The sequence below is a fragment of the Phyllobates terribilis genome, unplaced genomic scaffold, assembly GCF_046119375.1.
Source record: "Phyllobates terribilis strain yellow unplaced genomic scaffold, ASM4611937v1 Scaffold_5__5_contigs__length_657084704, whole genome shotgun sequence".
In the NCBI taxonomy this organism is placed as follows: domain Eukaryota; kingdom Metazoa; phylum Chordata; class Amphibia; order Anura; family Dendrobatidae; genus Phyllobates; species Phyllobates terribilis.
In genome coordinates, this window is record NW_027362765.1 from 67,787,551 (window position 1) to 67,802,242 (window position 14,692).

The 14,692-nt window shown below is 41.3% G+C and overlaps 1 protein-coding gene across 2 annotated transcripts in view; it reads left to right on the forward strand.

The window, feature by feature from the left end:
- The window catches only part of LOC141270751 (oocyte zinc finger protein XlCOF8.4-like), a 31,474-nt gene extending 23,467 nt beyond the window's left edge, over positions 1–8,007 (forward strand). For both annotated transcript variants that reach the window (XM_073680860.1, XM_073680861.1), the window contains exon 6: positions 5,208–8,007. In XM_073680860.1, coding sequence (XP_073536961.1) covers positions 5,208–6,046 — 839 coding nt within the window. In that variant the 3' untranslated portion in view covers positions 6,047–8,007. The remainder of the gene's footprint in view (positions 1–5,207) is intronic.
- Positions 8,008–14,692: the final 6,685 nt, after the last annotated feature.

Here is a 14,692-nt window from a genome sequence, read left to right on the forward strand (position 1 = left end):
ACTAAAACATTAAACTTTAGGAGGGCGAAGTTTGATCAGCTGAAAGAAAACCTTCAACTTATAGACTGGGACAAAGTTCTTAATCAAGGAAATACGAATAGTAAATGGGAAACCTTCAAAAGAATTCTGAATACTCAGTGCGAGAGGTATATACCGTATGGGAATAAAAGGGCCAGAAATAAGAGGAAACCAATATGGTTGAATAAGAACGTAAAAGGGGCGTTAAATAGCAAAAAAGAGGCATTCAAGAGATTAAAACAGGAAAACAGCAAGGAGGCACTAATGTGTTACAAGGAAAAAACGAGAACCTGCAAAAAACAAATAAAAATAGCAAAGGAGGAAACAGAGAGACGTATTGCTAGGGAAAGTAGATCAAATCCCAAACTGTTCTTTACGTATATAAATAGTAAAAGGATTAAATCGAATAATATTGGACCGATAAAAAGTGATGAAGGCAAAATCATAGAGAAAGATGAGGATAAAGCTAATCTATTAAATAAATTTTTTTCGTCAACTTTCACAAAGGAAAAAGAACTAACAGGCGAAATGAGAAGTGACAAACTTAATCCTCCACTAAGTATGACAAATCTAACCCAAGCTGGGGTACAGAAACGCCTCAGTAACATTAAAATAAACAAATCACCAGGACCTGATGGCATACACCCACGGGTACTAAGGGAACTAAGTAATGTGATAGACAGACCGTTATATCTTATATTTAAGGACTCTGTTGAGACTGGGTCTGTACCACTTGATTGGCGACAGGCGAATGTAGTGCCAATATTCAAAAAGGGAGCAAAAAGTAACACCGGAAACTATCGGCCGGTGAGTCTGACGTCCGTTGTGGGCAAAATTTTTGAAGGCTTTATTAATGAGGCAATCATGGAGCATCTTGATGCTAATAATCTATTAACCCCGAACCAACATGGATTCATGAGGAATCGCTCCTGCCAAACAAACCTGATTGACTTCTACGAGGAGGTTAGCTCTCGAGTAGATCAGGGGGAACCAGTGGATGTCGTGTATCTCGACTTCTCAAAAGCGTTTGATAGCGTGCCACATAATAGGTTGGTATACAAAATGAGAATGATGGGGCTGGGGGAAAATGTCTGCAAGTGGGTAGCTAACTGGCTAAAGGATAGAAGGCAGAGGGTGGTTATAAATGGAATATACTCAGATTGGGTAAGCGTCACTAGTGGAGTACCACAGGGGTCTGTACTAGGCCCAATGTTATTTAATATCTTTATTAACGACATAGTCAACGGGATAAATAGTAAAATATCAATATTTGCAAATGACAAAGTTATGTAAAACAATTAATACAAAAGAGGATAGTGAAGACCTACAGAGGGATTTGGATAAGCTGGGTAGGTGGAGCATTAAATGGCAAATGAGGTTTAACGAGGAGAAATGTAAGGTCATACATATGGGAAGGAAAAATGGAAGTCACCAGTACTCACTGAATGGGAAACCATTGGGGAATTCAGAGATGGAGAAGGACTTGGGCATCTTGATTGATAGCAAACTAAATTGGAGTGCCCAAAGTCAGGCCGCTGCTGTAAGGGCAAACAGGGTAATGGGATGTATCAGAAGAGGTATAGCTGCAAAGGATGAGAACATTGTTCTTCCACTGTACAAAGCACTGGTCAGACCACATTTGGAATACTGTGCTCAGTTATGGGCCCCAATATATAGAAAGGATATAAATGAGCTTGAAAAGGTACAAAGGAGGGCAACAAAATTAATAAGGGGAATGGAGGGACTGCAATACCCAGAGAGGTTGGCAAAACTAGGACTTTTCAGCCTGGAAAAGAGAAGGTTGAGGGGGGACATAATAAATGTGTACAAATATGTTAGGGGACAGTATAGAGACCTTGCCCGGGATTTGTTCAAAAGGAGGGATATTACGCTAACAAGAGGGCATTCACTAAGACTGGAAGAGAAAAGGTTTCAGCACCAGCATAGGAAGGGGTTCTTTACGGTAAGAGCAGTGAGAATATGGAATTCACTGAGTGAGGAGACGGTAATGTCGGATTCACTAAACCAGTTCAAGCGGGGACTGGATGCATTTCTAGATACCAGGCAGATTTCAGCATATACTTAAAAATAAAATAAAATAGTAGGTTGATACAGGGATTTATTCTGACTGCTGGTTTCAGAGTCGGGAGGGAATTTTTCCTCAGGTGAAGATTGGCTAAATCATTTGGGGTTTTTGCCCTCCTCTGGATCAACTTTAGCAATTACAGAACTAACAGGTCGAACTTGATGGACGCAAGTCTTTATTCGGCTTTACTAACTATGCTGCTTCAGCCAAGTTCCAAGTAGAAATGAGTATTACCGGCGTTCCCCACCAAGACACACCAGGTATATATACACCCAGACAAAGGGAGGTAGTCGCTGGGTCCTAAACACACCCTCCTATCTAGGCAGCTGTCTGCATTGCCAAACTTGGAGATCTCTTGTAAACCACTGCAGGGCGACTGTCTGTCACCTCTGACACACACATGACAGATCCATTCACTCTAATAAGGCAGCAGAGTTACTCTGGACTCCATCTGGCCTCTTCTCAGCGGTGTTCTTCTTTTCAGAAGTGCACAAAACTGTAGCGGACCGCGCTTTTATGCATGCTTAAAAAGATGAACACATCCGGATGTCACAAATGTGTCAGATGTAGCAGACAGTCGCTCTGCAGCTGGTTGCAGGAGGTCACTTCGTTTGGCATTACAGACGCCTTCTTAAATCTGTCTTATTCTAGGACCCAGCGGCTACCTCCCTCTTGCGCTGATTGACATCCTGGCCTGGGTGTTTAAATACTTTCAGTTTGCTACAGGGAGGCGCTGGTGATACTGACATGTTCCCTTGTGAAGGCTTGGAGCTATTGCAGTCTCCTTACTCTCTGGTGCTTGGAAGACGTTTGGTGTAATCTCTCTGATTCGGCTCAAGCTAAGTTGCTTCCCCCTGTGTTTGTCTCCCTTGTTATCTTTAATTGTTAGTGGGTACTGAATAGTGCTCATCCCCCTCTTTCCTATCCAGGGCCTAGCTCTAGGGAGTTACAGGTCTTAGGTTTCCTGTTCGGCGATTGGCGAGGAACCAATATAGGGATGGTAGGGGAGACAGGGTGATATTAAATCAGCCTAGGAGGTCTCAATTCCCCCTTTCCCTAGTGCCTGGGCTCCCTTTCCCTCTTCCCTTTGTGTTGCACTTTGTCTTTCCTACACTGTGCGTGACACCGGATCATAGGACAGACGGCATCTACAGTGCCTCCATCTGCCTCATTATAGGGAATCTTCCACCGGGGGTTCCGTCTGAATCACGTATTTCCGAAATTTACATGGAAATCCCGGAGCAAGCGCTCAGCGCAGAGCGCAGGATAAATGTGAGCTGAACCTTACTGCGATCTTAGGGAGGCAGAATGAACAAATCACCAGCAGGTGAAGAATTGGTTTTATTTATTTTTTTATGCAGTTCCTTGTGTGGTATAAGTAATTTGACGACTTTATTCTTCGGGTCGGTGCAATTACAGGGATAACAGATTTATATCGTATTTTTCTGTTTGGCTGGTGTCACTCACTAAAAGACGCTTTTTATTGCTGCATCAATATATTTCTGCAGACATTCATGTGAGGGCTTGTTTTTTGCCAGACGAGTTGACGTTATATTGGTACCATTTTCTGCCACATAATTTTTTTTTATTGCTTTCTATTCCGATTTTTGTGAGGCAGAATGAACAAAAAACAACAAATCAGCAATTGTGTTTTTTATGCTTTTCTGCGTGTGGTAAAAGTGATAAAGCAGGTTTATTCTTCGGGTCAGTACAATTGCAACGACACCACATTTATATAATTTTATGTTTTGGCATTTTTACGCAATAAAAACTATTTTATAGAAAAATATATATATTTTTGCATCGTTGTATTCTAAGAGATATAAGTTTTTTATTTTTCCACTGATGGATGTGTATGGTGGCTTGTTTTTTTGCTGGACAAGATGACATTTTTATTTACAGTCGACTTTTTGATCACGTTTTATTCCACTTTTTGTTTGGTAGTATGATAAAAAAGCATAGTTTTTGCCCCTTTTTTTATACAGTGCTCACTGTAGGGCTTAACTAGTGTGACAGTTTTATGGGGCAGGTCGTTCCGGACGCGGCAATACTTGTACTTTTTCTGGGTTTTTTTTTACATTCAAATACAGTACAAATTTATGGGTACAATATATTTTTCTATTATTTTATTTTATTTATTTTTTTTAAGATATTTTTACAATTTTTTGTTTTACTTTTTTTTTTTACACTTTATTATTTAGTCCCTCTATGAGACTTTCACTTTTTACAGTCTAATGACAGTTATAAATCACTGCAATATACAAGCATTCCACTGATTTATAACTGTCAGTTCTACACTGACACAAGCCCCTTAGACCATGCTCTGCACATGGTCTAAGGGGTTTGCCGTAGCCTGGTGACCCAGATGACGACCTCTGGTCACGATGACAACAATCTGGCCCCCGCAATGACGTCGCAGGGGCGCCAATCTTAGGGGAGAGGAAGCTCACTCCTCCTTGCCTTTTAAATACTGCAGTCGATATCTATCGCAGCATTTAGGGGGTTAAACTGCCGGAAGCGGTGTGGTCACTGCTCCTGGCAGTGAGTGCTGTGTGTCAGCTATGATGTTAACTGAACACGCAGTGGCATTAATGGGCGCAGCACCTGTGCACGCGGAATCTCCATGATGTGCCCAGTAAGTCCTAGGTCAGGAAGTCCTTCCCTTCCACAACGTACTAGTACGTCAAAGGTCTAGAAAGGGTTAAGATATTATTATTTGTATAAGGTGGTCTCTCCAGAAAACGAAGTAAACAGTCACTCTGGTAGTTAAAAAATAATCCGTCATTGGCCTTGGGGAGGACTGACCTCATAATGTTACGTAACTGACCTGCTAGATAGATAAAGAGAGTACAAATAGATGCCTCTCTCTATCTACTTTTAATGTGAAAATCTGATGTAGTTTTAGGTCAAATTTGTAAGCACATAACCTGGTGACCTTACACTGTAATCTCAGTCCCTCTTTGTGGTCTTTTGTCTTAGTCTGTCAATAATTGATTTGTATTGCAGTTTGCATGGAAATGCTATAAAGTATATAAAAATATAAATAGTACTATAATTCCAATGCAATGTCACTGAAAAATAATAAAATCATTTTTATTCTTAGCAGATGACTGTACCAGGAGCTCAGAGGGACAACTGATACTCTCAGATTTTTCAGCAGATATTCTTGGTATCGCATCACATACTTGTGAAGGACATGTCATTATACCAGATACACCTCAAGATGTTATCAGAAAAAATCTGTCATCTGATCCTTTTCAGCAGGTCCTTTTTTCTGCTTCATCAAAGACAAATATGCAAAACAAAAGTCACAGAAGGGCTGTTGAACATGAAATAGTTCGCATAGAGAAGAAACCATTTTCATGTTCGGAATGTGGGAAATGTTTTACAAGGAAATCATCTCTTGGTAGACATCAGAAAATACACACAGGGGAGCAGCCATTTTCATGTTCAGAATGTGGAAAACGATTTAGTGAGAAATCCGTACTTTTTAACCATCAGAGAATTCACACAGGAGAGAAACCATTTTCTTGTTCAGAATGTGGGAAATGTTTTACAGAGAAATCAAGCCTTGTTACACATCAGATAATTCACACAGGGGAGAAGCCATTTTCATGTTCAGAATGTGGGAAATGTTTTACTTATAAATCAAATCTTGTTACACATCAGAGAATTCACACAGGGCAGAAACCATTTTCATGTTCAGAATGTGGGAAATGTTTTACAGAGAAATCAAGTCTTGTTACACATCAGATAATTCACACAGGGGAGAAACCATTTTCATGTTCAGAATGTGGGAAATGTATTACATATAAATCAAATCTTGTTATACATCAGAGAATTCACACAGGGGAGAAACCATTTTCATGTTCAGAATGTGGGAAATGCTTTAATCGGAAATCAAGTCTTGTTACACATCTAAAAACTCACACAGGAAAGTAGTCATTTTCTTTTTTTCAAATTCAAAGTTTTATTGATTTTTTAACAGCATAATGTAATAATAAAAAGAAAATCAAAGTCTGAAAGAGGAAGAACAGAAAAAAACGTTATATAGACTTCATTACATAAAGCATCAAAGCATATGAATAAAGAGGGATAATCATGGTATAAATATCCTAAAACCGATGTAGTATATGGATAAGCAAGACGCTTCTAGGATAGAAAGTAAGGAGAAGCAAAAGAAAAATCAAGTGGATCCATGGGTATTCATCCTTTTATAGATTGGATTACAAATTTAGGATAGTTTGGTAGAGTGGAAGATAGGGGAAGGTTTCCAGTGAAACCATTTAGTAGCGGTTGTAATAGTCTCTTCTTGTGTTTGGGCAATCAGCTTTTCCATAGCATGGGTTCTATCCATCTCTATGAACCATTATTCTAAAGAAGGGGGGTCTTCTGAATTCCAATGATGTGGAAGTATTGTTTTGGCCGCCTAAAGCAGATGTCTTTTAATACAGATTTCTTTTACACCTGTTTGAGCATAGAAAACATGTACAGTACTGCTCCTAGTTATTGGCACCCATGAAGTTTAAGCACATAATGTGGAATATTTCCTGAAAGAAATTAATCAAGTGAAAGTTTTTCTTGTATAGAGCCCTTGTGTTAAATACAAAAGAGCAAATGAGAAACAATAATTTAAAACCAAAAACAATGGGAGGGAAAAATAGAAAAACCTAAAGCTTGCTGTGACACTGGTATTGGCACCCTTTATATTAATTTAGTATGTAAACACATGTTGACTCATCTGTGGTAAATCACCAAAGAGATTCTCCTGGGATTAATTGTCTGTGCCCATGTGACATGAATTAGCCAATGAATGATGAATTCACTGTTTTAAAAAGCCACACGGTAGGCCCTGTTCCTTTGTCACAATGGTGAAGACAAAGGATCTGTCTGAGGACATCAGAAGTGCTGTTATTAGCAAACACAAGACTTCCAAAGGTTATAAAGCCATCTCCAAAGACCTTGGTATCCCAGTTTCAACAGTGCGCAACGTTATTAAGAAGTTTGCCAAGCATGGGACCGTCAAGAACCTCCCTGGACGTGGGGAAAAGAGGAAAATTGACGAGATGTCTTCAAATGTTGGAGCGAATGGTGGAAAAAATACCATGCCAAACATCCAAAGACCTGAAGGCCAAACTGGAACAGTCTGGGGTCAAGGATTCAACAAGTACCATACACCACACACTAAACCAAGCAGAGCTTTATGGGCGAGGGTCAAGGAAGAAACCATTGCTGAAGAAAAGACATAAAAAGGAACGACTGATCTTTGCCAAAGAGTACCTTGACAAACCACAATCCTTCTGGGAAAATGTTCTGTGGTCAGACGAAACAAAAAGAGTTTTTTGGCAATGCAAAGCAACAATTTGTTTAAAGATGGTACAATGAAGCTCATAAAGAAAAGAACACTTTACCAACATTGTGGCTCAAGAACTGGTGTAGGAAGGAGGGATTTGGGTTCCTGGAGAACTGGGCCGACTTCTCAGTTGGCTACAGACTCTACGCTAGGGACCGGCTGCACCTCAATGGGGAGGGTGCAGCTGTGCTGGGGGAGAAAATGGCTAGAAGGTTGGAGGAGTGTTTAAACTAGGGACTGGGGGGGGAGGGTATTCATTTTATAGGAGGGGAAGATAGTGCAGATAGTGACCTGGGCACAAATAAAGAAATTGGGGGTGGGGTTAGAACAGTCAATAAAGTAAGAAGGAATAGAGGTACAGAGAGATACATAAAATGCATGTACACTAATGCCAGAAGCCTCACCAACAAAATGGAGGAATTAGAATTAATTTTGTTGGAAAATAATTATGACATGGTAGGGATATCTGAGACGTGGCTTGACGAGAGCCATGACTGGGCAGTTAATTTACAGGGCTATAGTCTGTTCAGAAATGACCGTAGAAACAAGCGAGGGGGGGGGGGGTGTTTATATGTAAAATCATCCTTAAAACTAAAAAGTCTTGCGGGAGGATATATGTGAAACTAATGAAAATGTAGAGTCCCTGTGGGTGGAGATAAGGGGAGGGGGAAAAAATAATAAATTACTGATAGGGGTTTGTTATAAGTCTCCAAAAATAATGGAAGTAGCGGAGAATATCCTCGTAAAGCAAATAGATGAAGCAGCGACTCAAGGAGAAGTCATTATTATGGGGGACTTCAACTACCCTGAAATACATTGGGGGACAGAAACCTGTAGTTCAAGCAAAGGTAATAGGTTTTTGATAACTATGAGAGACAATTACCTTTCACAACTGGTTCAGGACCCAACAAGAAGGGGGGCACTGCTAGACCTAATATTAACCAATAGGCCAGACCGCATATCAAATATACGAGTTGGGGGTCACTTGGGTAATAGTGATCATAAAATAATACGTTTTCATGTAACCTTTAATAAGATGTGTAGTAGAGGGGTTACAAGGACACTAAACTTCAGGAAGGCAAATTTCCAACGGTTGAGAGATGATCTTAGTGCAATAAACTGGGACGATATCCTGAGACATAAAACTACACAAGGCAAATGGGAGACATTTATTAGCATCCTGAATAGGACCTGTGCACAGTATATACCCTTTGGGAATAAACATGCTAGAAATAGGAGGAAACCACTATGGCTAAATAGAGCAGTAAGGGGCGCAATAAGTGACAAAAATAAAGCATTTAGAGAACTAAAGCAAGTAGGTAGTGATGAGGCATTAAATAAATATAGAAAATTAAATAAATTCTGTAACAACCAAATCAAGGCAGCAAAGATTGAGGCAGAGAGAATCATTGCCAGAGAAAGTAAAAATAACCCCAAAATATTCTTTAACTATATAAATAGTAAAAAACTAAAAAATGATAGTCTTGCCCCCCTTAAAAATAGTCTGGTGGATGAGGATGAGGAAAAAGCCAATATGCTAAATGATTTTTTTTCAACTGTATTTACACAAGAAAATCGCATGACAGAAAACATGATCAGTGATAACAAAAATTCTCCATTAAATGTCACTTGCTTAACCCAGGAGGAAGTACGGCGGCGTCTAAAAATCACTAAAGTTGACAAATCCCCGGGCCCGGATGGGATACACCTGCGAGTACCTCAGGAATTAAGTAATGTCATAGATAGACCATTATTTTTAATCTTTAAAGATTCCATAATAACAGGGTCTGTACCACAGGACTGGCGTATAGCAAATGTGGTGCCAATATTCAAAAAGGGGACAAAAACTGAACTTGGAAATTATAGGCCAGTAAGCTTAACCTCTACTGTGGGTAAAATCCTGGAGGGTTTCCTAAGAGTGCTATACTAGAGTATCTGAAGAAGAATAACCTCATGACCCAATATCAACATGGGTTTACGAGAGACCGTTCCTGTCAAACTAATCTGATCAGTTTTTATGAGGAGGCAAGTTCTGGACTGGACCAAGGAAATGCAGTGGATGTTCTGTACATGGACTTTTCAAAAGCTTTTGATACGGTTCCACACAAAAGGTTGATACATAAAATGAGAACAATCGGGATAGGGGAAAATATATGTATGTGGGTTAAGAATTGGCTCAGTGATAGGAAACAAAGGGTGGTTATTAATGGAAAGCACTCAGACTGGGTCTCAGTTAACAGTGGGGTACTACAGGGGTCAGTATTGGGCCCCCTTCTTTTTAACATATTTATTAATGACCTTGTAGGGGGCATACAGAGTAATATTTCAATATTTGCAGATGACACTAAACTCTGCAGGGTAATCAATAAAGAGGAGGACAATTTTATATTACAGGAGGATCTATGTAAACTAGAAGCTTGGGCTGATAAATGGCAAATGAGCTTTAATGGGGATAAATGTAAGGTAATGCACTTGGGCAGAGGAAATAAAATGTATAATTATATGCTTAATTGTAAAACACTGGGCAAAACTGTAACTGAAAAAGACCTGGGTGTATTGGTGGACGACAAGCTCACGTTTAGTGGCCAGTGTCAGGCAGCTGCTGCAAAGGCAAATAAAATAATGGGATGCATTAAAAGAGGCATAGATGCTCATGAGGAGAACATAATTTTACCTCTATACAAGTCATTAGTGCGACCAAACTTAGAATACTGTGTACAGTTCTGGACTCCGGTGTATAAGAAAGACATAGCTGAACTAGAGAGGGTGCAGAGAAGAGCGACCAAGGTTATTAAAGGACTGGGGGGTCTGCAATACCAAGACAGGTTATTACACTTGGGGTTATTTACTGTGGAAAAACGAAGGCTTAGGGGTGATCTTATTACTATGTACAAGTATATGAGGGGACAGTACAAAGACCTCTCTACTGATCTTTTTACTCTGAGGCCAGAGACGGGGACAAGGGGGCATCTTCTACGTCTGGAGGAAAGAAGGTTTAATCATAATCACAGACGGGGATTCTTTACTGTAAGAGCAGTGAGACTATGGAACTCTCTGCCGCATGATGTTGTAATGAGTGATTCACTATTAAAATTTAAGAAGGGCATGGATGCCTTTCTTGAAAAGTATAATATTACAGGTTATATATACTAGATTCCTTGATAGGGCGTTGATCCAGGGAACTAGTCTGATTGTCGTATGGAGTCGGGAAGGAATTTTTTTCCCCAATGTGGAGCTTAGTGTTTGCCACATTGTTTTTTTTTGCCTTCCTCTTGATCAACATGTTAGGCTATGGGTTTAACTAGATGGACTTAGTCTTCCTTCAACCTTAAAAACTATGTTACTATGTAACAGTTAATCATGGTGAAGGATCCATAATGCTGTGGGGTTTGCTTTGCAGCGTCTGGCACTGGAGGCTTTGCCATATCACATGAATCATGAAATCAGAGAATTATCAAGAGATTTTAGAGTGAAATGTCCTACCCAGTGTAAGAAAACTTAATTTGAGTCGAAGATCATGGATCTTCCAGCAAGACAATGACCCAAAGCACACATCCAAAATTATACAGGAATGGTTGAAAAAGAAAAAATTGACAGCAATGAGTCCTGACCTCAATCCCATTGAAAATCTTTGGGGTGAGCTGAAATCTGTCATTGGGAAAAAGAACCCTGCAAACATTCAAGAGCTTGAACAAACTGCAAAGGAAAAGTGGGAGAAAATTACAGCTAAGAATTGCAGGAAGCTTATACACTGCTCAAAAAAATAAAGGGAACACTTAAACAAGAGAATATAACTCCAAGTAAATCAAACTTCTGTGAAATCAAACTGTCCACTTAGGAAGCAACACTGATTGACAATCAATTTCACATGTTGTTGTGCAAATGGAATAGACAATAGATGGAAATTATTGGCAATTATCAAGACACTCTCAATAAAGGAGTGGTTCTGCAGGTGGGGACCACAGACCACATCTTAGTACCAATGCTTTCTGGCTGATGTTTTGGTCACTTTTGAATGTTGGTTGTGCTTTCACACTTGTGGTAGCATGAGACGAACTCTACAACCCACAGAAGTTGCTCAGGTAGTGCAGCTCATCCAGGATGGCACATCAATGCGAACTGTGGCAAGAAGGTTTGCTGTGTCTGACAGCGTAGTGTCCAGAGGCTGGAGGTGCTACCAGGAGACAGGCCAGTACACCAGGAGACGTGGAGGGGGCCATAGGAGGGCAACAACCCAGCAGCAGGACCGTTACCTCCTCCTTTGTGCAAGAAGGAACAGGAGGAGCACTGCCAGAGCCCTGCAAAATGACCTCCAGCAGGCCACAAATGTGCATGTGTCTGCACAAACGGTTAGAAACCGACTCCATGAGGGTGGTATGAGGGTCCGACGTCCACAGATGGGGGTTGTGCTCACAGCCCAACACCGTGCAGGACGCTTGGCATTTGCCACAGGATTGGCAAACTCGCCACTGGCACCCTGTGTTCTTCACAGATGAAAGCAGGTTCACACTGAGCACATGTGACAGACGTGACGTAGTCTGGAGACGCCGTGGAGAGCGATCTGCTGCCTGCAACATCCTGCAGCATGACCGGTTTGGCAGTGGGTCAGAAATGGTGTGGGGTGGCATTTCTTTGGAGGGCCGCACAGCCATGTGCTCGCCAGAGGTAACCTGACTGCCATAGGTACCGAGATGAGATCCTCAGACCCCTTGTGAGACCATATGCTGGTGCGGTTGGCCCTGGGTTCCTCCTAATGCAGGACAATGCCAGACCTCATGTGGCTGGAGTGTGTCAGCAATTCCTGCAAGATGAAGGCATTGAAGCTATGGACTGGCCCGCCCGTTCCCCAGACCTGAATCCAATTGAGCACATCTGGGACTTCATGTCTCGCTCCATCCACCAACGTCACGTTGCACCACAGACTGTCCAGGAGTTGGCGGGTGCTTTAGGCCATCCGCAACCTCATCAGGAGCACGCCCAGGCGTTCTAGGGAGGTCATACGGGCAGGTGGAGGCCACACACAATACTGAGCCTCATTTTGACTTGTTTTAGGGACATTACATCAAAGTTGGATCAGCCTGTAGTGTGTTTTTACACTTTAATTTTGGGGATGACTCCAAATGCAGGCCTCCATTGGTTAATAAATTTGATTTCTATTGATGATTTTTGTGTGATTTTGTCGTCAGCACACTCAACTTTGTACAGAACAAAGTATTCAATGAGAATATTTCATTCATTCAGATCTAGGATGTGTCATTTGAGTGTTCCCTTTATTTTTTTGAGCAGTGTAGATACCTACAAGAAACATTTGGAGGCTGTCAGCAATGCCAAAGGGTGTACAACCAAGTATTAATTAGGGGTGCCTTTATTGCTGCAAATGCTGTTTATTCTGCTTTTTCTTTGAAATTGCAACATGGAAGTTGAAAAACAATGTTTTATTGTTATATTACTTTTGACCACTAATTAAAGAATCCTAAGGATATAACTTTGGCACATTTCTATTTATTTATGAAGATATTGTACAGTTTATGAAAAAAATGAAGGGGTGCCAATAATGGTGAGCAGCACTGTATGTCCCTGTCTGTCAAAGATAGCAGACAATGAGCTGAAGCAAACCGCAACTCAAAAGTCAACACCCAGGCTCATACGAACAATAGTCTGTGCTTCTTGACCAACCAAAGAAAAACACATAAATTCAATAGTCAACAAAAAGATAATAGCCTATGCCTACTGAAAATAGACGTCTGGATAATTAAGATTGAATGCTGTGTCGTCAAAAGTATAATGGGCGGACACATTGTCCAGTGAAGAGTAAAGCCCCCGTCTCACATAGCGAGATCGCTAGCGAGATCGCTGCTGTGTCACGGTTTTGGTGACGCAACAGCGACCTCACCAGCGATGTCGCTATGTGTGACACTTTGCAACGATCAGGCCCCTGCTGTGAGGTCGCTGATCGCTGCAAAGTGTCCTGGACCATTTTTTGGTCGTTGCCCTCCCGCTGGTCAGCACACATCGCTGTGTGTGACCAGCGGGAGCAGCGATCAGGCTGGTAACTATGGTAAACATCGGGTTACTAGGGGCACACGCGCACCTAGTAACCCGTTGTTTATCATGGTTATGAGCCTGCTAAAGTGAGCGGTAACCTCCCGCTCACCGTAGCAGAGTGGTAACCATGATAAACAACGGGTTACTAGGAGCGCGTGTGCCCCTGGTAACCCGATGTTTACCATAGTTACCAGCCTGCTCCTGCTTCAGCAGGCTCGTAACCAGGAGCAGGACATCGTGGAAAGATTCTTTCCACGATGTCGCTGCTCCCCTGATCGTTGGTGAGCCTGCCTGTTTGACAGTTCACCAGCGACCACATAGCGACGCAGCAACGATCCCTGACAGGTCGTATCGTTGTCGGGATCGTTGCAGCGTCGCTAAGTGTGACGGGGCCTTAACAGTGTTGTAGTTGTGTGTATTCAAAATTATGATGTATCCTATGAGGACAGTCACCTAGGATAGTAGAAAGGAATACAAGCATACCAAATGGAGCTACGTAAAGACATCTTTTTAGAGTTGGCTAGGAAGGAATTTGCAGAAGCGTCAGGTGGAACCTAGAATAATCAGTTATAGACATCCATGGTCCAATCTGATCAATCAAAACACCGCTTGCACTTTATGTATATATAGTCTTCAGTGTCTGCTTGACACTGTATAATGCTGAAATATTATTAAGCACTACCAGGAGCCAAGTCGATGTAAAAGAGGATGCTGACACCGAGCAAATATCATGTGCAATGCGGACCCAAAGTATTGACTTAATGCAATGCAACAAGTCAAGGATCGTTGCATGGGCTAATCGACGGCAGTCAGGTAAACCGACACTACCAGCATCTCTTGGACCGAATATAATATTATACTGGAATTTTGGACGGCTTGATAGCCAAACAAAAGTACTAAAACAACGTTGAATTTTAACTCAAAAAGAAGGTATATACATTGGGATGGATTGCAGCAGGCATACAATAACAGCCTAGGTAGGACTGTCATCTTAAGAACATGGACTCTGCCAAAGTAGGAGAATTCTCTCTGGTTCCAGGAGTTAAGATCCAACTCCAACCAGGAGAAAAATAATTGATAGTTGAGAGAGAAGAGCCTCAAGATCGGAGAGGAGGGACCATCGATGCACAGTTAATTGATATTGTTACTTGGGGGCCATTTAAAGGGGAAGTTGGACTTCAGAGTATTCA